Raw genomic sequence first — 26,117 nt, forward strand, 5'->3', positions numbered from 1 at the left:
GATTCATTTTGTGGTGAAATCACCCATGCTTTAAAGCACAAGATACCAAATCTTGAACTTAAAAATATACCTCAAATGTCTTAGGCTCTGATTCATAATGGTATTAACATGAACGATTAAAAGGATGCATTATTTTACTCTCATTTATTCAAGTGTTAACAATTTAAATGACAATATGTTAGCCTCATGACCAGAAGAAAAACTCATTCACACATACATTAACATTGGCTTATAGCAGTTTGAAAGAATATTACTATACAGAGTGATACATCTTTTTACCTAGCATTTGTTTAATATTACATTTCATTACTGTGTCTTTGAAACAATATGTATCTGCATACACTAAAATGACAGGGTGGGATGATGATTCTAGAGATCTAGTTTTTAAAAAAAATATCTATGAAGTTCTTATACCATCACCAGAAATAAAATCAGAGATAGTGAGAGATCACAAATTTTGTTGGGAACATATGCACAGATCAGACATTAAAAAGAACACTAATAGAGATGGTAACATTTATTGCAAAATTTATCTGAAGTATATTGCAGAATTTATCATCCCACCAACAGAAGCACCTCCTGATTTACTAATACTGTCACAATTTATGCCACTGGTTATATGCAATACTAAAAACAAAATACTGAAATTTATAAAAGGGGGATTTGTAAAAGAAAAATTATGCTAAATATTGAAGCAAATCTGTTGAAATTATGACATCAAATCTATGACTTTGAAATTAACCATTTTCATCAGCCTACATTTTTTAAAATGTCAACATTTATATTTAAGTTTTTGTCTAAACTGCAAACATTCAATAATAAAAACAAATGGACTAAGTATTGTGAAATAACTTTTTAAAATAAAATGTATGTAGCACTTAATATTCTGTTATATTTGACCACACACAAACATACCCTACGATTAAACAGCAAAAATACAACACTAAAATTGTTCGTTCTCATGCTTAACTGACTCAGTATATTTACACAACTTTCTCTAGCACAGCAATCTCCATTCAATTGCAATGTGAAATGACTTTCATTGTTGTATGAGTTAATGGTGGGCTGGTAGGGTGTAATGTTAAGAAAAGGAAAAAAATCAAGACATTAAGTAAAGTCTAAAATAAATATTTGGCAGACCTTTAAAAAATATCTTTAAAGAATCAGGTTTCATAATAAATATTTGAAAATCAACTTTTGCAATTAGATTTAACTGATGAAATGAAATTAAAAATCTGCTTAAAATTTAACCACTAAGCTAAAAATTATTTATGAAACAAAAAGGTGATATATTGAGGAAAACAGTGCAGTTGACTATAGTCAATCAAGATAAATATTAAACACAACCATATCATTTTGTGTATTTGTTTCCTCCAAACCTCATAATTTGAAAAAAAAAAAAAGAAAAATTTCAATTTCTCCTCAAACAGCCAGGTTCAATAAAATCACACTTATAAAAATATCTAATCCAGGGCATGCAAGATACTAGTAACATTGTCATTATAAGCATCAATGGCTTTTATTATGATCTCTCATTCAATCGTAATCAATATACATATATGTATATATATGTTCATACACAAGTTATCACAATGTTTAAAACAAATAAAGAAAAAAAAAAAGGAAACAATAAATAAATCAAATACACAACTATATGACTGCTGTACAATGAATGTGTCAAAATGTATTTACATGTTCATGACTTTAGATTTTTTTTTTTAAGTTCAGTAAAAGTAGAGAAATGGCCTTTCCTGATGAAAATGTTCAGTTACAGTTATGTGATACTTAAACAAGTTGTTAGGTCAGATATTTAAATAGATTTACAAATATTGATGATAACTAAGAGCACATTCTAAACATCAACCTTTGGCTTTGCCTTGCAAAAACTGCAAAAATTCATAGTAAGACATACTGTTTTCTGTGCGATCTTCCAACATGTGCTGGAAAAAAAGGTGTCTGTTCTTGCTGTCATCCCTGGGAAAACAATTAGAAAATCTTATTTAAATATAGAGTTAAATAAACACATTGTGACTTATTTCAAAGCTTTTTCAATGAACAAAGTTATGAAACAATGTATTTAAATTAATTTAAAGATAACCTGGAATAGCTAAAACTAAGAGTTGTAAAACTGTATTTGTCTAACCTGATAACAAGAAAAGTAACTCCATTGGGTCTGGAGTCCATCAAATAATTAATAAAGCTCCTTATGTTGTCTGATGTTGGGTTATCCAACTCAGGTAACTCCATCTGAAGTAAAGAAAATAAGCATTCTCATGTTAATGGTAATTTTCAAAACAAACAAACTGAAAGTAAGAAAAATTGAGGAACATCATTTGAGAAAACTAACTGAACCATTTAAAAAAAAACTACTTACAATGCCATCAGGTATAGACATAAAGTTGGGTTTGTCAAAAACATTCTGACACATCTCTTCACCAACACCACTGCCCACTAATAAGTACATGGCCTCTCCTGTGTCCATCAAGAAAAGTCCAGTTCTGTCTATGTTAGCTGAAGATAACTGTATCAGTGGTGCACTAGGGATGTCTTCATTGCCTCGTTTTATTGGTTTCTGTATTTTCAAAAGTCAATTATAAATGTGTGCATGACAAGTATCATATTGTAAAAAAATGTTACCAAGCTTAAGGTGCTTTGTAATTTGCACTGGAGTTATTACACACTTTAAATTTTCCTGTATAAAATTTATTGTTTAAAATTTAATATATATAATATATTATAATTTATTAATAATATTTGTAAAAGCATTTTTATTTGGCCTTATTAAGCAAAGTAAAAATATTATTATGCCAGAATAGTAAACCGATATAATTCTTGCAAGACAGCTCTTCTAAGTTACCTCCAGATTCAGCTTGTGTAGAGGGTACAAATGTGGGTACAAGTTCTGTATTAAATAGCAGAGGGGCAACACTTTAAACTGCTGCATTGCAAAAACACGGTCATCAACCTTTATGTTTCCACCAAGACTAAATGCAATCTGGAATAATTAATTGGATAATCTAGATCAGGACCTGAATTTTAAAATCATATCAAAGGCTTTTTTATATCAAGCTAGGAAGTAAGTATGGCACAACAATACTTATAATTTTGTTAAAATATTTATTAGAAAAATTGTTAAAAAATTTGTTTGCAGATTTAATTTTTGTAACTTTATCAAACAGTTTGCTCTTCTTCCGCCTTCTTAATTTTAGTGTTGGAAGAGAGTCCCTCCAACACAATTAAGCATACACGTCAACTTGTTATGCACCACTGAGATTTCAGCCTGTTTTTCTTTTTAGATTTGCTTATATAGTCTTTGTCTAACCAAGAACAAACTACAAGGCAGCAGTTGTTTGATTTTGGAGTTGTTTCTCCTAGAACAGTTTGTATCCCCAGCTTAAGACTTTTTGATTTAGCAACCATAAGCTTTACCGACTCGACCACGTCAACCCATATCAGTTTAAAACAGCTTATTTATATTGCAAACATCACTAACAAAGATATTAAAAACTTACACTTTTTAACATGGCCAACATAAACATGGGCATCAAACGAAGTGACTGAGGTGCCAATAGAGCACCAACTCTCTGTGTGGCTGGTATCTGCTGAGCATAGGCTAACAATGCATCAAGTGATGCATTCATCATGGCATCTCTTGCATCAGTGATGGCAGAACTTAATGACCTATCAACAGCTGCATAAAAGCATTAAAAAATGTTCAAATTTTGTTGTTGTTATTAATAGAAAATAAAGTTATGGCAATTTGTGAGAGTAAAAAAAAAGAAGCTCACCCATTTTAGATAGTAAGGAAGCAATCGCTTGTTGGTCTGCGCTAACAAAAACTTCACTCAGCTGATTAGTAACAGGTACACAAAGAGTATGCACTCGAATTCTACGCTCTCCTAAAACATATTCAAACACAAATTAAAACTTAGATAATTTCTCTTATGGCTAGTTAAACTATAATCTAACAATATTTTTAGATTTATATTATTTAATAAGAAAAGAAAATGTGCATGAGAAACAGAAAATACTCTATAACCATTATGTGAAATTAATGCCTATTTATTGAGTAAAAACTTTGCAATTATTTACCTTTGCTAGAAGTGTAGAGTAATGCAGCTTGGAAGCTAACAGAACTAGACTCCTGAAGATTATCATCTATTGATACTTGCATTCCAAATCCAGCATCAGGATTGATGTTGGGTAAGGAAAGAAGATCAGTTGACCTAACAAAGAAGTTGCCATGGAAAGTGTGGATGCTCAGACCTGTGAAAAAAAAAAAAGTTTATGTTTTTGCAGACTAGATCTACATGGTTTAAAAAGTGAATAGCATTTGCACCAGGAACGTTTTTCTTTGTGTATTGCACCATTTATGCATTTCAACTAAAAACACTGAAATTAATAGAAATTTCTATACTGTTGAATTAGCATAATTTAAAAATTTGAGTAATGATGTAAGTAATTTTTTGTAATTTATGAAAAACTAACAAGTTAGGAAAAAACATTGATTACTAACGTAGGAGTATGAACATGTTTATTACTTTTAAGTTGTTTTTAATAATAGAATCCAAAACACAACTTACCTCTTGTGCATCTAATTCTCATGACAGATTCAAATCCTATCTTCCTAGTTAAGTAGCGTCTGAGATCAGTATCAAATTTGTCAACAAGTCCAGGATTTTTAACAGAATGAAATGAAGGGTAGTAGTAGATACATCCTGCTGAATACTTGGAGATGCAAGCTGATGATCAAATTTGTTTTTATTCATTATTATAATAAGAGATTTTTATATCTATATGAAGTAATAAAAATATTCTAAATTTAAATTTCTCAAAACAAAAAATATAAATATATTTTATAGAAAAAACAAACAAAACATTAACAATTTCTTATATGTCAATTTAAAGGTATTATATAAAAAATAATAACATACACAAGGTTGCTATATCTGCATATTGACCATTCAACATAAACAAATCTACAGCTATCTGCTGTGCTGAACAATCCAAGGAAAGTTTTTTATAGAAGTCAGTGGCTGGCCCAATATTGGTTACATTCTGTGATAAATTTAAAAAAAGTCTATTAGGTTAAGGAAACATTCAATATTACAGTTCAAATATATAGAGGATAAAACATGTAAGCCTCACCTTTCCAGCAGTGCTAGCAGCATCTCTGTTTTCTAAAGCGCCCGGTCCAACCGTGGGCAAGCATGTCTGCATCACTGTTATCCTACCACCAGTAGCACTCTGTAAAACGCAAAGGTTTATTAGTGTCAATTTAAATACTTCAATATTCTAATAAATTTTACATAATAATTAATGCAGCTATTAAATACAGATATTTTATAATATAAATAAAAACAATTAATGACCATAAGTTTATGTGCAGATTGCAGCGCTGCTCCTAAGGCACTGCCTGTCTCATAGTTGGAGTCAAAAAGGTTAGGCAACTGGTTGAGCAGATCAATCACTAATTCTTTACTCTCATTTAAGTTGACTAGTAGGTTGTCTGGGCAGGGCAAAAAAGGATCTGAAAATATAAGTCAAACTTTTATGAACACAACAAAAAAAACCTCAAAATGAAGTTGCTACTAATTTTCTTTTTTTTTGGGAATTGGTGAAGCAGAACCAAAAGTGGTCATGCATGAGAAGGCCAAACCGTCTATTTATCATGAAGCACATGAGCTTGAGTTATTCCAATTATCTTAAGGTTACTGGTTATTTTAATTAATCAGTAATAATCACCTTCCAAATCAGGGACACACAACATCTGTGGCTGAGATAAGCCTTCAGCTAGATTAAAATAGTAAAGAGCTTTGTCATAGCATAAAAAGCCAATAGTTGTGCGTGCATCGCCAGGAAGCTTGTCCAGTTCATCGATCAAAATTTGACAAAACTGGGAGAGATAACCTGTGAAACAAATTCAACTAAATTAGAAATTTTCATTGAAAATTAATAAAATGGACAATTTACATTTCACAGCTGATAATAGTTAAAGATCTGGATTATGAGAGATGTTCTCTCATAAGGTTATAAAAGAGTTAGTTTTAATAGTGTAAACATGTTCAAGATATGAACAATAAAGCACAATAGTGCAATAAGAGTGAAATGAATGATAACTTACCAGTTTTTACAGCATTGAAAGACACATCAAGTAAATAAAGATAAACTGCAGGCTGAGGTGGTCTCAACTGTGAAATGAAAGAAGCAGCCACAATTAATGGTGCCTTTTATAACTGATTAAAATCTCAATTGGTAGTAGTTAACATATAATGGCTTTTAAAAGCCTTACATAATTGTTCAGCATAAATATCATCATCTTTTCCCGTTAGTGCCCAAGACACAAGGGCAGATGAAGTTGAGTTAATCTGTTTCAGGGAACATGGCAAATTAAGGAATACTATGGTTAGCAGTATGCCTTTGTTTTCCCTAATGTGAGTTTGGTACCCATCTGAGCTGAGTTTACTCAGGAACGGTCTAGTATATTCAACCCTGATTGGAACTCAAGACTTTCGGGTTAGCACGCTACAGCTAGGCCACGTCGTCCCCTTTAGCTAAATATGCTTTGAAATCAAAGTATACTGAAGTCCCAGGCAGCATGGATAGCAAGAATTGGATTCAGCAGGAGGCCAAGAAGAGTGGAAAACTTTGACATGGTCCAATGCTCCAGAGTCAAAAAGGAAAAATGATGATGCTGTGTTGGGTTCTAAAAAAAAACAGTAGCAAATAACATGACTAAAAACCATATTTACCATATATTCTGAAGGAGCGATGAATTCTATTGTTGCAGATTTGACCTCAGGTCTCCTCTGAGGATCACCATATGTTTTGCTCACAGGATCAAATGAAAATTCATCAGGTACTGAAATGTAAACATAATTTTATTTTTTAAACATCTTTATATTTTAAAATTTATTACTTTAGCTCCACTTCCAATTCTAGATATAATATATTACAGATAATAATAACAGTTTAAGAAGGAAAAAAACTTACAATCATTGATTCTAAAGCACAAGTTACATTTCCATCTTCTTTGGTCAACAAAAACAACAAATGGATTAATATATGTTCTGCAGGATCGACACCTGACAATTACACTTGACTGAATAACAGGGAGTTGCTGATGAAGAGAAAAAGAAAAGTTGACATTTAAAAAAAAAGAATATTAGGTGTTCAGTTCTGTCTGTTAATGATACTGCATTTTCAAAACAAAATTCATGTATAATGTTCAAGCAGTTAATAAGTTAAAGAATCCTCCCAACAATTGTTTGTTAGGTTATCTGTGTAGCCTACATCTCTTCACTTTTCTAATTTGTGTAGAAATTAAAATTTATACATATCAAAAAAAAGAAAAAAAATATTTAAAACTACAATGCAATGTATAGTTGAAAAAAAAAAAAAACAGCCAGCATATGAATATAAAAAGTGAATGAAAAGAACATTGCTAGCTTAAGGCTAAAGAGAGTAGCAACTCCCCTTACTGATCCCATTACCCTAAATAGTTTTAACCAACTCCAAGCACAGAATAGCTCTCTATAAATAAAATACTTCTGTACGGAGTAGCATTTATTTCAAACTACCACCAAGTCTATCTCGGAGTAGCATTTATTTCAAACTACAACCAAGTCTATCTGAATAGATGCACAAATGCCAATTTTTTAATTTAGTGGTATTTATATAGAAATGAATGTCCATTTACCAGTTGAAGACAAGTACCAACTAAAAAACTGAATGTGACTATTATGGAGCAAAAGGTTATGAGGATATAGGAATCAAACTACTTACTCTATCTGTTTCTTCCTGAAAATAATTTACCAGTGGTTGATACTAAAATATCTATACACGAGTATCAGGTTATTTTAGAGATGACTATTTTTTTAAACACTTTTTCTTCAATAAGTCTGTTAAAATTGATTTTCAGAGATAAATCTTTTTAGTTGTGTTGTTTCTGCTCTTGTTACATAACAAAATGTGTGTAAGTAAACTATGTAGGCTACATAAGAAATGCTAGATATTACTTGATTTATAACTTTGAGTTGAATAGTATAACCAGTAATATTCCCATAGATCTAATTCAAGGCAATTTTGAAAGTATTTTGGTACCATTATATTTTATAATAAAACTACATTTCTGTGCTGTTTTTTAGGCTGCATTGATAATTAATAATACAAAAGGAAGAAAATGGAACTATAACTGTCTTTAAAAAAACCATGGTCAAACTGTAATCAGGTATGTGATAATTATTTCAGTTTGATTTGCAATTAGATTTTAAAAACAAAATAGTTACACCTGCAGGCCCTGTGTAAAATTTTATTAGTAATTTGAGCCTTTACAAGCTTTACTAACATGCACTTTTTAACTAACTGAGAATGTTGATTAAATAATGCATAAAGAGATAAAACTCACAGATAAATCTCTAAATGGATGAATTAGGACACCAAGGGGTAGCCGTGCTTTACTGAGCAATGCTGCATTTTGTGGGATGGCATTAAGTGTACATCTAAATATACTGGAATAAAAAAAGTCATGATGATTATTAGAAAATTATTAAAATGGTAATAATAAAAGCCTCCATTTTGGAGCTTTAATCCTATTTATGAATTTTTTTTTTTAAATATAAAAAAAAAACAATTAATAGTTTAACAAATTTCAAGTTCTTTAAAACAAAACACAAATCAAGTAGTTTATAAAAGAGCTGGAAAATTTAAAAAATAAACTTACTCTGGGCTGCAGTTTACTTTTTTATGATCATTTGGAAGGACAGCTTTTGGAGTTTCTAAGCCATCTGGTAAAATCAACTGTCTCTCCGTTAAAAGATTTATGGCCCGAGCGGTATCCTAAATAGAAGACAATATAACTTTAAATTTAGAAGTATATACAACATTTAATAATCTATCAAAAACAGCAAATAAAAAAAAAACTAGTTGGGAAGTCAGTTGTTCATTATTCAATTACAAGTATTTTCTTTGTAATGTAAATTATAATTTGTTACTTTTTTGGGTGGATTTTACCCAACAAAATCTCACCTAAACTGAAAATTGTGCACAATACTAAACCTAATTAATATTTTTCTTACTTGAAAGCCCATCTGTCCCATTCCTTGTGTGACAGAGTTAATGCCATCATATCCTGGAACACCCGGCTGTTGTGACGGCAGACCAAACTGTGTAGGAGAAAAACTTCCTTGACTCGGCAGAGGGGGGTGAGTTGACTGATTCTACAGATTCACATTACAATTATTATTTTAGAAACTATTAACAGTTAACAAAACATACATTTGTGTAACAAAAGGTATACTTTAAAAAAATTAAATAAAAATAAAACTCTTTTACTTACCATCATACCACCATATGGTGTGCTTGGAGGTAAGCCAGGCCTAAACTGGTGAGGTTGAAACGAACCAGTAGGTGGTGGAGGCATACCTGGCTGTGCCATCCCTGCAGAGGGAGGTGGAGGCACCCCAGCGACAGTTGGCGGAGGCTGAAACCTGGGAACTGTGGGCATCGCAGGAGGAAAGGCAGCTGTGTTGGTATTAGATGGTGGAAATCCTGGTGGATTGATTTGGGGAGGTAAAGCAGTACCAGGTGGTGGAGGATACCGGGGTTGCTGTGCAGATGGAGGAAATCCTACAGGTTGACCTGGTGTAGGTAGGGGTGGAAAGCCCTGAGGGGGAGGAGGTCTCTGTCCAGGTAAATTTGCCTGATACTGCCCAGGTTGTGGGTATGGTCCTGGCTGTTGTTGTGATGAAGACCAGGGCTGCTGTTGAAACTGATTTTGCAAAGGAGGTCGAACTGCACCAGTTAACTTTGGCGGTGTGCCAGGCATTTGTCCTTCTGAACCAACAAATGACTGTTGTGGTGGTTGTGGACTACCTCGGTTTCCTGGAAAAGCAGGTGATGGAGCTCCTGTAATAAAAAAAGGATATTGGTACATTTTTATAACAATTTACACCAACTTCAAAAACAACAACACTGAGTGAGTTCCTTAGTCTAGCATAAATATGTTTAGAGTTTGCATCTTTTCAAGTAATTCGTGTTATGATAAAAAAAAAAATCTTTGGAAGGTAACATTTCAAATATGAACATACCATGACCAGGTGAAAATTGACCCTCTAAAGCATCTATAGTGTGACCTGAGACTGGTGATGGGCCCCTAGAGGATCTCTCTGATGGAGGCTCTGAAGATGAAACAACAGCAAGAATACATTACACAACATTAAATATAGGCAATTAAATATGGAGAAGAAAAAACATGGTGAAAAATAGCTTAAATAGGTTGTTTAAGGAGTCACTCCAGTTTCAAAAATAATTTAAGTACAAAAAAATGGTGCCAAAAATTGTGTGTAAAGGGGGGAGACAATATTTAATAAGACAAAAAAAATGTAAAAAAATAAATAAAAAATAATCAACAACATGCAAATCAATTATTACCATGCAAATTATAGATGTGGTTGGTTTTTAGCAAACAGTTACTGAGTCAAAAAATTAGTAATAAAAAGTGATGATGAATGAAAATTATATTTATCAGTTAATCAAAAAAGATACCATTTATTTATAAAAAAATATTTTGAAGATTTATAATTTACAAAAATTATGAACCCACAACTAACAATTTAACTATTAGAGTTGAAAGTATCTGTCAACTGCACGCCATTAACTATTGCTGCATCAATTACCTGAATTACTGGGAGTAGGAGTGGGAGTTTTTTGCAAAAGAGGATTAACTTGATGTGAATATTGACCTTGTCCATGAAAAGGTACTGGCAGTTCATTTGGTCGACCTGTTGGGAATAATTGTTTCTTTACTATTCACTTTACTTACAGATAATTTTAGACAGGCTTAGAAAAGGTATTTAAGATTAATAGTTAGTTATAAGACATGGATACATACAAGCTAAAACAAATGTCTAATTACTGCTGCACACCAAATATTTGACAAAAAATAGTTTTTAAAAGATGAAGCAAAAATTAAAATATTTTTTTTAAAAAGTTTAAGTAGATTGCTTTGTAATAATTTTTTTTTAAATTGTTAAAAAATTATACCGATTTTTAAATAGTGTATTGCAAAATTGTTTCATCTAAAGTATGGTATAATTTTGATTTAATTAAGCTAAATATTTTTTAAAAATTCTATTAGTTAATTAAAGCTAAGTGTTAGATGAACTTTTCAGAATTTAATTTCCTAACATGATAGTTTATTTGTATTCATGCAAAACACCCTTTTAAACAACATTTTAAAAATAAAAAATAGTAAGTGAAATCATCAAAAGAAAATCATTGCAATGTAGATGGTTTTAAAATTGCCATTGTTTTAAGTCTGGTGAAGGTTTTAAACTTAGATTAATGACAATTAGTACATCAGAAGCAGCATATTTAGATTTCACTAAAAAAAAAGGTGATAAAAAATAGTTATACTTGCTGTTTTAAGATGAAACATATATGAGAGAGCATTTAAAACTTTTTTTTAACTTAATTACACATAGATAAAACAACAGTCCATTCTTTTCATGACCACAGAGGGAAATGTGTGACTAGCACATTACTATTAACAGCTTGCCAGAAGTATAAATGAAATGATTTTCAGTAGTACACAAATATGCAAAATTTAAACCTAACCAAAGCAAATTTAAAAAATGGGTCCAAAGGTTCAGGTTAGTGATCAAACTGTCTGCACACTAATAAAAAGATTGCAACAAACAAAGCAGGCATGACCAGCTTCTATTCATATTTGGTGAAAGGTAAATTTATTTAAATGTATGTAGGCCTATTGGTTTGTTAAATATTTGTATCTACCTGTTTTGTTTAACATGACAGATTAACATTGTTTTGCTTTTAAGTACTTATCAAGTAAAAGCAATATTGTTAAAACACTGCAATTCTTCAAATATTTTTCTTACTTTGTATGACATCACCAGAAGCTGGATTCACTCCACTTATTGAAGGTGCTGGAGGCCTAAATGTTGTTGATGGAGGAGCACCATAGTTTAATGTTTTTTGGGTCTGGTTTGGAGTTACTCCTTGAAAAATAGGTGGCCTCTGTCCTATTGCAGGTTGTTGAAAATTAGCAGACAGTGGTGGCCTAGTGTTTAAATTACCTGGTCCATTTAACTGTGGACCAGAAAAGGGTACAGAGGGAGGTAGAGGAGGCTGCTGTCCTATTGGCCTCACAGGTGCGCTGCTCATTAAAGGTTGACCACTGCTAACTGGAGGAGGAAAACCAGCTGTATTTAAAGTAGAGGGTGGTAAAAATGTCTGAGGATGACCAGAAGGATTGAATCCATTAACGTTAGATGGTGAAGGTGCTTGACCACCGCTCCACACACCAGGCTGTGAGCCCTGGTTACCAGGTTGAAAGTTTCCAACAGGAGGAACAAAAGGCCCATTGGGTAATGGTGCAGGATTTTTCAGTTGACCTGGAAATAGAAAAATTAACTGTTGAATCAAATGTAGATGAATTATCCAATATTCATTTTTTACAACAATAATGCACTGCCCTTGAGCTAAATTACCATTCAAAGTTAAACAACTTACAAAGAATAAGCAATATTGAAGTCCAAACAATAAAAGTAATAATAGTGGAATTATAGGCCCCTTGAGTATTGTTTGTTCCTTTTTAAAAAAATTTGTCAATTAAGCAAGTTTTTAAAGCTAGGTTTGTGTTTTTAGTCCACTTAATCTTTTATTAGGCCTATAAAAATTATCCCACACAACAGAATCAGCTATTAAGTTACATGGGCTAGTTGATTTTTATTTTATGTCAATTCCTCTTTACTAAGTCATCAAACAAGCATTATCAACCCTTCTCTTCTTAAAAAGAAATCACCCTACTGGTTAATACTATGAGTGAGACCATAGAGGCCTAATAATAATCTATAGGCCTGGTATGTCCTAATAAGTAATTACTATTAAAAAGACCAGGCTATGGTTAATATAATTATAAGAAGATTTAAATAACCCTAAGGCTAAGGAGGCCTATTTTCTACATTAAAAAACATTGCTATTTCTTTGATGCATGTTAAATGAGATTTGTCAATTACACTCAATAACAGAGATGTAGAATCTTGCTAGAAGAAGCCTAACATTCTAAATCTTCTTAGGATCTTAGTGTCATCTTAGGCCAACTACGGGCTTAATAAATTTGGTCCAAGTTTTTGGATGTAAGGTAAGAAAACTCTTATTTTTTCATGTAGGCCTAGCCTAGAAGATAGAGGCCTAAAGAATCGTAAAGATTTAGCTTTAGTAATTTTGTTAGATCTAATCTAGAATAATTGAATTTAATTTGAAAGGTTAGTGTTAGCTTAAGTTATTAGATCTAGCTCTGTTCTCACCAGGTTCAGTGAAAAAAGTAATTTAGTGATTTCAGAGTTTAGTAAACTTTAGGTTATTAGTGGCAGCTTGCCCTTCTTTGCAATAATAAAAATTAGCCAATTTTGGAAGATCACAAGTTGAAGATCCACCCAAGCTTAAATGTCAATAAATGATGTGGTAACTAATCTACATTAGTCATAATTAAGTGCCCTGCTTTGAGAAACCACACGTTTTATGAAAAGAGACTTCGTGTATGTATTGAGTGGTAAAACCTACCTGTTTGTGCCATATTGCTATGAGCCTGAGGTGAGAAAAACATAGGCGGGGGAGGCTGCGCCGATGCTGGGTTTGGGATCACAGGAGATGGGTTTGTGCGGTCAGCCATACCCAACAGTTACAAACTAACTAATTATGTATAGTACATCAAATCCTTAAGTTAATACGATTAGTTTGTTATTAAAAATATATCGGAGTGAAATATATTTATTCATTGTAGCTATCCAAAAGCATTTTCTTTTTTCACAATGAATGCATTTATGGACACGAAATGTTTCCGGAAGCAATTCCAAAGACGCATGCGTGATTCAGGATACGTGGCAGTGAAATCCGCAAGGGACGCAACTATAAAAACAAACTTGATGATAAAGGTTTAATTTTTGAATTTCTTTCTCGAGTCTAAAATCTAGATCTATATAAAATTATAAGATTAGTTAGAACTAGAATCTAGATTCTATCTAGAATAAAAGAATCTCTATAGTTATCTAGTATATGGTCTAGATCTAGATTGAGATTAATTACTATTCTAGATCTAAAAATGTATGTTGGCAGCATTTTTCTATTAAAAATGCTTTAATCATTTTAATGCAGCCATAGGCCTAGGCCCAATTTGTTCATTGATTGATAATTGATTGATTATTATTTATTTATTAATGATGAATACTGAATAATTAAATTAATAATAGGAGTAGGAGGGATCTAGATCTAGACCCCACTAGTTCTAAATAGTCTAGCTAATTTTAAACTAACTTTGACAACCGAATTTTTGTCACTCTATTCTATGAACTCTATCAAATAAACATTAATTAAACTGTTAGTTAATGTTTCAAAATTAAAATTTGTAAATTGATATTTCAGTTTTTTTAAGAACAATAAATAAGTAATTAGTTAGATTTAGTAGGGCGTAGGCCTACCATATTTTATTTATTTATTCTAACTCTAAGGCCTAAATGACGTCAAGCTTATTTAACGATTTTTACCCTTCCCTCACCTCCGCCACACATTGTCATAAAAAACAGACCTCCCCCCACCCAAATGACGTCACACCTTAGCCTACAACCCTCTCCCCCCACCCGCCCCCATCAAAATTGTTTTTATTTTAAACATCGATTTTTTTTCCCTTCTAAAATCTTGGCTTTGATCGACAAAATAGCATATTACAATTTATAAAGCTTTCAAAAACGTGAAATTTGTTTTCTAACATTACTTTTTATAACGCACAAGTGTGAATTCACACTATCTGACCCCCCCCCCCTTCCCTCCTTTCAGCACACATAACATTACGGACCCCATATCCCCCTACGAGTGTGACGTCATTTATGGATCCCCCCCCCCCCCACCCTCCTAATCCGTTCGTTTTTTAACAACGTCGATTACATCACATGAGTAAAAATACTTGCCCCTTACCAACTTAATGCGGTCAGTTCTAAAAACATGTATGAACAGTTCTCCCGGATCAGCTGGCCCATTGACTTATTCCCAGTACGTTATCTCCCTTGTTGTAATTGAATATAGATCTAGTATTTATTTTAGTGATATTTTAATTAATATATGTCTAATTCCATTTAAAATTAATTAAAATATATTCTTGCGTGTTCTCCGGAAATGAATTATTTTGGAAAATCGAATATGAGACTGTGTGAACAAAGTGAAAACTTGTAAAAAAAAAAAGTGTAAAGAGACAAAACATCGGTTTAGTTGGTCGTCTGTTAATATTAATGACGTCACGCTTTAAACCGATTTTAAACGTCCACTCTTCTCTGTCCTCTCTTCACTAAAGCCATCCCCTCTTTAAATACCACCCCTCCCCACACGCAAACTTTTAAATTTAAAAAGAAATAAAAATTAACCATTAAAATATAAAAACAAATGCTACGTCACATTTTCTCCCCCACCCCACCACAGCTTCCAGTACATAAGGCCGAATCCGTCTTCTCACAGACGTGTGACGTCATGAATTAATGACCCCTGTTTAAACTATTTTCTTGAACTAATTTTTTTTTCACCAATGTTTTCATTTGTTTTAAATTACAATGACCAAACACGGAGTAGTACTTTTATTTTTATTAAAAAAAAAAAAAAAAAAAAAAAAAAAAAAACAAGCAGCAAAACTATACTTTGAGTTGATACACTGTTTCGTTATACTTTTTTTTTTTTATGTCAGCGTGTCGTGGGGTAAAGTGGGGTGAAAGGTTAAGTGGCCATGAGTTCATTACGACACTCACACGTTTCGTATACATTATTCTGTAACGATAGCGGGAGGGGGGCTGGGGGTTATTTAAATGGTTAACTTTTTTTTCTATTTTGTCCGATTGGGCGGTGGCAGTGATCCGGAGATGGGACAGTGACCTCCAAAAAGATGTACGTGGTAAAATTGTAGCTGTCACTTTTCTGATGTCCCCATCGCTACCGTCCGCTGAACAACCCCCCCCCCCCCTCCCCATTGGTTGTCTATTTTTTCATTCATCTCTCGCTTACACTATAGATAGCTTACATATCTTATACGCTTTGATTGCATAAGGTTTTATTTAGTTAACAACCTCTTTCTGTCTGTGCTCTCTCTCTCTCTCTCTCTCCTCTATGTCCTTTTTACTCTCTGTCCTTCTGTCTGTCCTTCTGTCTGTCCTTCTCTTTTTCCTCTATGTCCTTCTCTCTCTTTCCTTCTCTTTGTCCTTTTCTCTGACCTTCATTTCTGTCTGTGACAAATCATGTAACTTATATTTTCTCATGCTCTTCTTTCGTTCAACTTCACCGCCACATTCATCTCCTAAACCAACGCCAGATTATCTAATGAAATTAAAGATGACTAAATCCAATAGCCTAAGGGGAGATAGCAGGATTAAGCTTAAGCCAATGCTCGATCGCCTTGTAACGGCGGGGAACTGCAGGTCACGGATGGTTGGTTTAACACCTGATAGCAGATCAGAGACATTAATAAGGGGCAGATAGTAGTTCAGGTCGCCGCAAGCTACTGGTAAGCACACATTAAAATCGAACGGAATAAAAAAAAAGTTTAAGCCCTTATTGTATTATAACTTCAAAAAAATTGACCTTTAAAAATCAAATATACCCCAAAAAAAAAGGAAAAAAAAAAATCTTTTTAAATGCACTTTATCTTCAAAATTGCTTGCTTATTAAGTAAAAGCATTGTTCGCTCATATCTTATATACACGTTTTTTATCAGTGCATTTAAAAACGTATCTTTAAAAATAATTTTAAAAAATGCTGGTTTATAACAAAAAATAAACAGTAATTACCCAACGAGCATTTTTTAAAAATGTTGTTCACTTCGTACTTTTGTAAATACATTTACTGAAATTACGTGTTATTATTTTAACTTATATTGTTATACTTAACGCCTGCGTGTCCTAATGTACCAAACCTTCCCCTTCCCCACCCTGTTCACAAAATCGTTTTTATGGGACACCCCCCCCCCCCCCCAGGGCACAGATTTTAAAAATATAGGCCCGTAATTTGAATAATAAATAGGCCTATACACTATAACCAGTGTCCAACCACCCCACCCCCTTCCCTCTAGAGAAAAAAATCGGACAAATACCCCGACTCCGTGAGCAATCTAAGTGAGCAATTTTTTTTCCCCGACCTACCCCTTTAATAAAAAAGTTTTTTTTTACTAAGAACAGGATATGGCTGACCTAACTTGAGCTGCTAATTTAAAATGTTAATTGTCCTGTTATTAGATTGTCCTATCGGTTTTGTTGTCTCTGCCGGCTCTACACCACTGGCCTTTCCCTTCAATTGGCTTTTATTTTACACATAATGTCGGTGATTATACCTTCCTCACTCGTCGTTTGCCTCGACTGAACCTACCCGCCGCGTTCTTGAACTTTTCAATTTCTCTCTGTATGTCACCGTTAATTGACGGGGCCCCGCCGTACACACCCCGTCCGCCCAGCTTGCGCAACAAGGTCGCACCTGCCACGTGTTTAGCGGCTACGCGGTTCGCGCCAGCTCCATGCATGTTCCTCAGCATCGCACACGTACGTTAACACCCACAGCTCATCTTTCGCGGCCACACGTAGGTTAGTCAAATAGAGGAGATCTAGTTAACGCGACCTCATCATTTCTCACAGCAGCGCTTTAATCATTTTACCACATTACATCTTAACCCCATAACATACCCTGCTCTGCTGCTATAGGCGGCTCCAGCCAATTATTTGCAGACAAAGGGGTACCGACATATATATATATATATATATATATATATATATATATATATATATATATATATATATATATATATATATATATATATATATATATATATTATAAATATATATATATATCTGTGTCAGATGTGTGTGTGTGGGGGGGGGGGGGGGACATATGTCCCCGGGCGCCGACCTTAGAGGGCGCCAAAATGGGTTGGAAAAACAAATTAAAAGTTTGAGGGGGGTGCAAATCGAAAGTTTGAGGGGGGGGGGTGCAAATCAAAAGTTTGTCACCGGGCGCCGGGAAGGGTCGCTACGCCTCTGATCTGTGTGTGTGTGTGTGTGTATGTTTTCATATACACACAGTTGGCCTATATTTAATTAGTCAAATTTGAGTTCAGGCGGCTCCAATAGATTATGAGAACAATTAAAATGTATCAATGTTGTTATCGATTAGCAGTACCCAATTAGTTTTATATCGAGAGTCGCCGGTAATTTTATTTCCATCCTTAGAATATATATATATATATATATATATATATATATATATATATATATATATATATATATATATATATATATATATATATATATATATATATATATATATATATATATATATATATATAGGTACGAATACTCGTCGAGTATTACACCAGTGAATAGAATATGTCTAGTGACTCTATGAGCGGATACAGGACCGCTGACGTTAGGAGATAGAACGCGACCCGAGTCGAATGTAACCCGCCAGCTCAAACCTACACTAAGTTAGATTGATCGGCCGTGGTAGGCTGGCTCGGTCTAGGCCAAATTAGAAGCTGCTACCGATTTCAGCCTAACGCCGTGCTAATTAGCCGGGGCGATCTTTACTTCAGCTAAGCCGTCCAAAACAAACGACATTATCATTAGCAGCATGCATGGCAGTAAGCAGCGGCGGATAAAGCCGAAGTGGGGGAGGGGGGAATGCACACATTTATCTCGGGACCTGATAGAAGTCTTGCTAGAGAAGATACATTTCGGGGCGACCTAACATTTGAACATCCGTGCTTAAACATCCATGCTTACAACAATCATGCTCAGAACATCCATGTTTACAACATCAATATTTAGAACATCCATACTCAGATCAATCATGCTTAGAACATCTATGTTTACAACATCCTTGCTTACAACATCCATGCTTAGACCATCCATGCTTAGAACATCCATACTTAGAAGAACATCCATCCTTACAACATCCTTGCTTACAACATCCATGCTAAGACCATCCATGCTTAGAACATCCATACTTAGAAGAACATCCATCCTTACAACATCCATGTTTATAACATCCATGCTTAGACCATCCATGCTTAGAACATCCATACTAAGAAGAACATCCATGCTTATAACATCCGTACTTACAACATCCATGCTTACAACACCCATGCTCAGACGACTCTCTTAGAGCAGGGGTCTCCAAACTTTTCAGTCCGAGGGCCGCATTAACTACAAAATTTCAGTTCGGGGGCCAGTTTCTTCCAGGCGTGTCTTTGATTTTTTTGGGCAAAGTTCCTCAGCCATCACCAACAAACGATTTTTCCTTGGACAAAAATATCTCCGCGGGCCGGATGAGAGGACCTCGCGGGCCGCATTGGGCCCGCGGGCCGTAGTTTGGAGACCCCTGTCTTAGAGCAAGAGATTGGGCTAAAGTGCGAGGGGATGGTTTTTTAACGATAACTATCCAAAGCATCCAACTGCCTTCTTAGTTCTCTCTGACCTTTAGTAAGTTGGCAGAGGAAAAATAAAGTGCAAAAACTTCTTGCTTAAAAAAACTATCAGGTTTAGTTAAATGCCGTACTTATTATGATATAATTTCTTTTTTTTTTTAAAAATGAATTTAGGCAAGCAATAGATGACTATTACATTTCTGTCCTTTAGCCGTAACCTTTCTTCCCTTGTTAGATGCAATCTTAAATCCATGGTTATGTTTCCAAAAGTACTCTATATGCCTAGGCCTACAAGTTTGCTCCTTTTACCACTCAGTAGAAACAGTTTGAATGACATGAACAATTTCAGGTTCTTTAAAACTTTATACATAATTAAATAAGCAAACTTGAACCCCCCCCCTCCATTCCTCCCCGCTCCATATTCCTACATCTTTAGGTTGTCCATGAATGATACCATATTGTTAGGTTGAACTCCTCTGTTCGTGAACAATATAGAACTCGATAGAATATAAGTTCTCCGTTACTTGGGGCATCAGAGCCCATGTACTTTGTTTAAAAAAAATAATTTCCCATTTATTTCTATATACAACCTGCGTAGTATATAAGACCGTCTTTAAATCAGGGCCAATGTTATGTTCCAAGTTTCTGAGAATAAACATTGGCGTTCTCGTGATTCTTACTAGGAGGACCCTAAGTATAAATAAAATAGGCCTTTAGCTTTCTTTGTGTGTCCCTGTGTATATTTTTTCGGGAAAAAAAAAGTTTCATAAAGTCACTATTCCCAACCCCCTGCCCTTGCCACCGAACTATAGGCCTAATCTATGCCTATACTAAGTTAATATATGAACAACATGTTGACACTGCCTGATCAGTTCGGGAATTCTTTGAAGGGTTGGAGTGCTCTGTTATTTAAAAACCGGTTTTATAGTATGCAAGCACTTTAACGGCGTGGTTCTTCATATGATATGTAGCTTAGGAATGTATGGCCTATGTATCGCATACACCCCACCCCCATATATATCTCATTATCTGGTATGGCCTATGCACCGCATACACCCCACCCCATATATAGTTGGTAATGTAGTAAATATCGTACATGATCTTTATCTGCCCATAGCGACAGTTCATAAGCGTAACCACAACTTACGAGCTAACGCCTTCCTCTGTTAAGAGTAATTTCCCCTGGCACAACCAGGCAACAATGTCAGAAGTTGTGTATCCGCAATGAATTGTTTACCATAAAGACACAGTGCCATGCCGTAGCGTTGTTGTAGCGAGGTTCGGTTAGACTTGGTTCCCCCACCACGATGGTTGAATAGCGGCACACCCGTATGGTGCTCGATCCAGCGACCTTTGAAGCTAGCTTGAACCCGCTCTTAGATTCGATATGCGTTAAACAGCAAGGCAGGCGAGATGATGAGATATCGACCTGGACTCTGCAATTATCTCCCCTCACTCATTTATATTTGGTTTGGGGAGACAAAAACGTTTCCCCATTGGAAACTATAGTTTAATATTAATACGCTAGATAAGCTTTCAGAAAATGTTATCAATACATACAGTAAATAGTGACACGTGCTTTTAGTCCGGGACAAAGGGAGTTGTCTATATATAGAAGATAAAGAAAAAACTGACGTAGTTTTTAGAATGATTAAAGTGAGTACTTTCCCTTTATTGTGACTGATATTAATCTTGTATTTTTATCTTGAATCAATGAATGTCTTGCTAAATTGTTTATATATTTAACTTTAAATCGTGAACGTCTTGCTAAAATAATTTATAGATTTAAGTGTACATATCTTCTCATTGCGTACAGCACCCAACCCCACCCATATTTCTTGTCGTTGCTAACAATACAACAATACAACTCAATTCTAATTGCTTTTTAAAAAAATAAAATTGTACACCATAAGGGCCGTGCACATATTATGTAACAAAAGTAGGTAATATGGTGGTTTATTATTTTGTTTCAGTGGGACGCAAGGAGTAGAAGCTGGGGGGGGGGGGGGGAGAGATCAGCGTCACATAACACAGTAGTTTGATAGAAATTGTGTTAAGCATTTGGTTTTGATATCTGGAAAATTAGAGCAGGTGGTGGTGGGGGGAATTGGGTGAAAATGGCTTATCTTTGTGTTATATAATAAATTATAAGATGCACCGTGATCTAATGGTAGCGTTCGACTACTACCCGAAAGTCTCGATTTCGGATCCCTAGTCTTTAGGACGTCCCTGGGTATAGTGCTGGCCACACCATGCATTGATTTGTCTAACGCACTGAAACAGGTGATCTATACTGTACTCACACCTGCCCCATATACTCACACCTGCCCCATGAACTGCAAGGGTCCAAAAGGGTGCTTTACCCTTTTGGGCCATCCATATACCTATCTCCCTCCCCATCGTCACAAAAAACTAGACCTCAGACTTCAACCTACAACGCCTCCCCCCCCCCCCCCCCTCAAAATATTGCAGTTTATTTATTATTATTATTTTTTTTTTTAAACATCGATTTTTTTCCTTCTAAAATATTGGCTGGGCTCGATCATCATAGAGAAACGTCGAAATTTCAGTTCCTAACCCAATCTTTACTGTTTTAAAATGGAAAAGTGTGACGTCACTATCTGACCTATCTACACCTCCTGTGTGTGACACATCCCAGCTACCTAACGTACGGGACTCCTCGAATAACCCTGATAGCGTCAATGTATTTCTAACAGCTATGTGACAGTGACGTGCTGGAAAAAAAATACCGCCCCTCACGTTACAATACTCGAAACAGGACGAACACCCACTGAATTTAACTGTTAAAAATCCCGGATTCACACAACGTTCCGGGTATCTAAATATAGCTGATGGGGTTTTTCGTGTTGTGTGTATCCCCAGAATGTGTTTGCCAGCTCGGACGGAATGTGCCCAAATCAGCAGATGATGTAGTGATAGGAGGGAAGTAAACATGAAGGATTTTACACAGTATCTCTGTTGTATTAAACTCAGGTAATTTCGTCCCGTCTTGTGTTTTGTTTTTACACGTTTGTTCAGTATATACAGTACCATCATACATCGCTCGTGTATTGCTCAACTACTTGCTTTTTTTACGTCTTAGTTCTCTTACCCCACTTAGCTACAAAAGTATTTCGATTTTAGTCAGTATTTTGTCAGTATACCAGAAATTAAATGTTGGTTATATGCTACAGGAATGTTATAGCACGTTTGCACACGTAGGCCTAAATGTTTTGATTTTCAATTAAAAATAAATAAACTACGAACTCTTTGTGTAGCCAAATGGTTCAATTCCGGGTAGGGGAAATAATCGTTGAAACATTTTCTGTACACATTCCTGAGTAAGCTGCATTTGTAGACAAATAGTAAATATTTTTCTTTAAAAATGTAACCAAACACTTAATATAGTTATTGTGATTTAAAGTTCATTATAAAATATACATTTTGAAGTAAAGCTGCACTTATTTTTTCTGATCTTAATAAAATAATTGCTTTTTCTTAATGCCATTTTGTAAAAAACAGATCTAAATCTTTAATGTACATTGTAAATAAAAATGTAAAATAATTAGTTAAGCTGTCCGAATTGTGTTTTTAATTTTTTACTCCCTCAACAGAAGTATATTCTGTACCCTAATGCTAATGGGGGTTTTGATTCTTTCAACAGAAGTATCTTCTGTATCCTAATTCTTATGGTGGTTTTTGATTCTCTCAAAAAGTAGATTCTATACCCTAATGCTAATGGTGGTTTTGATTCTCTCAACAGAAGTATCTTCTGTACCCTAATGCTAATGGTGGTTTTGATTTTCTCAACAGAAGTATCTTCTGTACCCTAATGCTAATGGTGGTTTTGATTCTCTCAACAGAAGTATCTTCTGTACCCTAAACTGGTCGTGTAAGCTTGAGAAGATGAATCACTTTAAAGAAAAGCTGAAGAGAATGATGACAGAGGAGGAGCCACCACTAAACGATGACAGCGCAGACAGTTCTTTGTCCAGGAGCAAGTCAAGAAAGCTGTCCAACACAGAGCCAACGTCCTACAGGGAGCCGACATCTCTGTCATCACTTGACTCCCCCATCTCCATCTCTCCCGCAGAGTCACCAGTGACGTCAGTGACACCAGTGACGTCAGTGATGTTCACTGATGGTTTGGGTAGCCTTGGGGACATCATACACCAGTGCAGCACCACTCAGCTTGATTCATTCAATACTTGCGATCTACCAGACAACTGGCAGCAGCCTAGTCCCACCAAACCTTCCTCCAGCAACAACAACATTGATGACATTGACTCCCAAAATGATAACACAAACCATTGTTGTGTATTGTTGAATAAACCTGATCAAATAACTGTGGTAGATAGCAAAGACAACCAAGTAGTTTCATATCATTTAGATGCAGTAAGGGCTAGAAACATCAACACCAAGTTACTTTCTGATAGTGTGAGTTCCAGCGACACACTAGATAAGTCCAATACTAAAATAGAGAAGACAGCAGAGCTTTACAGCAAGGCAGTAGAAATATCTCACAAACATGATCAGCTGTTTGAAGTCAACACTGACCTTGCTGAGTACACCAAATGCAAGAAAAACCCAGACCACGTGGCTTTCTTCTCTCCACAAAAAATGCAAGTAAGTATCATACATAATCCTTCTCTATTTTTGAATATAATTTATTATGGATGTGTTTTTTTTTCAAATTAAAATCATATTTTAACTTAACCTTTACCCTATTTAAATCGATATTTCCTTGGTTGTATTTTGTATTTTTGTTTGTTTGTCATAAAGTTAAGGATTTGAAGTATTTAAAAATGCAGCCTACTATCATATTTATGGTTTGCTATAATGGTCCTGAGTAAAATTACCTAGCACATTTTCAAGACAAATTCTTGTACACATTTTTTTGACATTAAAGTAAATTACCGTGCTCATTTCCAAAACAAAATTTTGCACAACATTATTTTCAAAAAGATGATCTTTATATATTTTTTTAAAGGTGAAAGACCTCCCATATGAGATTCAGCACGAGGATAGCCTGACCTTCTTCACCTGCGCCGCCAACCTCGTGGTTCAGATCAGCGTCAACCACACGAGTGCCGCCCGCGGGGCACACGACATGTACAGCAGCTACATTGGTACCAGCTTGAAGCGGAATGGGTCTGGTTTCATAGCTTCTGTGGACGACACTATCATGGCATTGAGGTGCAAGAGGGAAGACTGCGTGGAGGGTTTTCATTTGGAGGATCAGAGCGAGGACAGCACGTCTGTGATGAGTTTATCACGCAGCATCAGCAGCACCAGCAGTTCCAGCTTGTCCAGTAACAGCAGTGTTGGGGCATCTAAGCACAACATTTATGGTGGAGTTTGTATTCGAACAAACAAACACGTCATCTTTGATAAATCAGAAGCGGACAATGCCCATGTGAAATTTTTCTTCGACACCCCGGATGAAAAGTTTGTCATCAAAGGGCATGTAACTTCCATTGTCGGAGTCAACAACTCCCAAGATCACATAACTCTGCATGTCATGTCGCATGAGAAGAAGTTATTCGATACAGTGGGGATTTGTTTGAGAAATGTTAAATCTAGTTACAATCAGATGGTTCTCAGCACTCACAAATTCCAAGCAAGGGAGAGAAGTAGCAATAACAAAAGTTGGGTGGCAGTGATCTCCCATCCACATGGCAAGTCCAAATCCATCACTTTTGGCCATGTTGTGAAAGAAGAATATGAAGTGACTAGAGTAATAAAGTACTATGATGCCGCCACTTGCCCAGGGAGCTCAGGTGGTCTTGTGATGACCCCAAACCTACTTAAACTACAGTGGCCTGGAGCAGTGCACAGCGCTTATGACCATGACACTGGCCTAAATGTCACAATGGATTCCAGATTTTGTGACCTTGAGAACTTAAACATGGGTCAGTTTGATGAGAAGACACTCAACAGGAAAGATTCAATAGATTCACTTTTAATATAAATCTGTCAGTTTCACTTTAAAAAAATATTAAACTGACCTTAAACCTTTAACCTGGGTCAGTATGATAAACTGACCTTTACCAAGAAATATAAATACACTTATAATGTAAAGTTTATAAATAAGTGTGAAAAATGTACAGTAATTTTCAACAGGAGGCCTTTCTAGATTTTTCTAGAAAACAAAGGGTGCCCAATATTTATTTTGAAATTTTTGTTCTCAAATACTTTCTAGTCATTATTTTACTAGTTATTCCAATTTTTTTCAGTGGCAATAAGAGTCTAACTGTAATGAATAAGTGACATTTTTTTTCTGGTTTCATCTTTGTTTACAATTGAATTAAATCATCATTATAAAACTGACTTTAAAGAAATAAATTTAAAAACATGAAAAGAATAGCAGTTAAACATAAATTTTATACAGTAACATCTTTATTGTTAGACAAAAGAGCTTAAAATATTTTATCTAAACTTAACAGTGTAACATTCCTGAAAATATCAATAGTAAATGAATTATGGTTTTGTAAAAATATTTATTTATTGTTGAACAATTTACAACCCATGGCATTGTTTAGAAAATAAAAAAATACTTCACCACAATATTTATGATGTTCTGTTGTACATTAGGCTGGTGGCTTGATAAAATGTAATGTTTAAATAAGTGTGGATCTTTATTGTGCATTAA

At 34.7% G+C, this 26,117-nt stretch overlaps 2 protein-coding genes across 3 annotated transcripts; one reads left to right on the forward strand and one right to left on the reverse strand.

Moving 5' to 3' along the window:
- Positions 1-127: 127 nt before the first annotated feature.
- Positions 128-13,869, reverse strand: LOC131956727 (protein transport protein Sec24A). 2 transcript variants are annotated; one of them, XM_059321289.1, is made up of 23 exons: positions 13,585-13,869; positions 11,898-12,413; positions 10,677-10,781; positions 10,089-10,178; positions 9,338-9,906; positions 9,078-9,218; positions 8,723-8,838; positions 8,408-8,510; positions 6,994-7,120; positions 6,753-6,862; positions 6,125-6,191; positions 5,746-5,910; positions 5,373-5,530; positions 5,149-5,247; positions 4,935-5,058; positions 4,584-4,742; positions 4,093-4,266; positions 3,789-3,899; positions 3,513-3,691; positions 2,858-2,995; positions 2,375-2,572; positions 2,144-2,247; positions 128-1,974 (listed from the first exon to the last, which is right to left on the reverse strand). In XM_059321289.1, the coding sequence occupies exons 1-23, from the start codon at positions 13,691-13,693 to the stop codon at positions 1,860-1,862; spliced, it is 3,777 nt and encodes a 1,258-aa protein (XP_059177272.1). In that variant the 5' UTR covers positions 13,694-13,869; the 3' UTR covers positions 128-1,859. The 2 variants fall into 2 exon arrangements, with proteins under 2 accessions (XP_059177272.1, XP_059177273.1); XM_059321290.1 differs by lacking the exon at positions 10,677-10,781.
- Positions 13,865-26,027, forward strand: LOC131956728 (serine-rich adhesin for platelets). The gene is made up of 4 exons (XM_059321291.1): positions 13,865-13,955; positions 22,349-22,459; positions 23,329-24,091; positions 24,456-26,027. Exons 2-4 carry the CDS (start codon positions 22,419-22,421, stop codon positions 25,434-25,436), a joined length of 1,785 nt encoding a protein of 594 aa, XP_059177274.1. The 5' UTR covers positions 13,865-13,955; positions 22,349-22,418; the 3' UTR covers positions 25,437-26,027.
- Positions 26,028-26,117: the final 90 nt, after the last annotated feature.

Source organism: Physella acuta, unplaced genomic scaffold, assembly GCF_028476545.2.
Source record: "Physella acuta isolate Inbredline_101_S28 unplaced genomic scaffold, ASM2847654v3 ptg001173l, whole genome shotgun sequence".
NCBI lineage: Eukaryota > Metazoa > Mollusca > Gastropoda > Physidae > Physella > Physella acuta.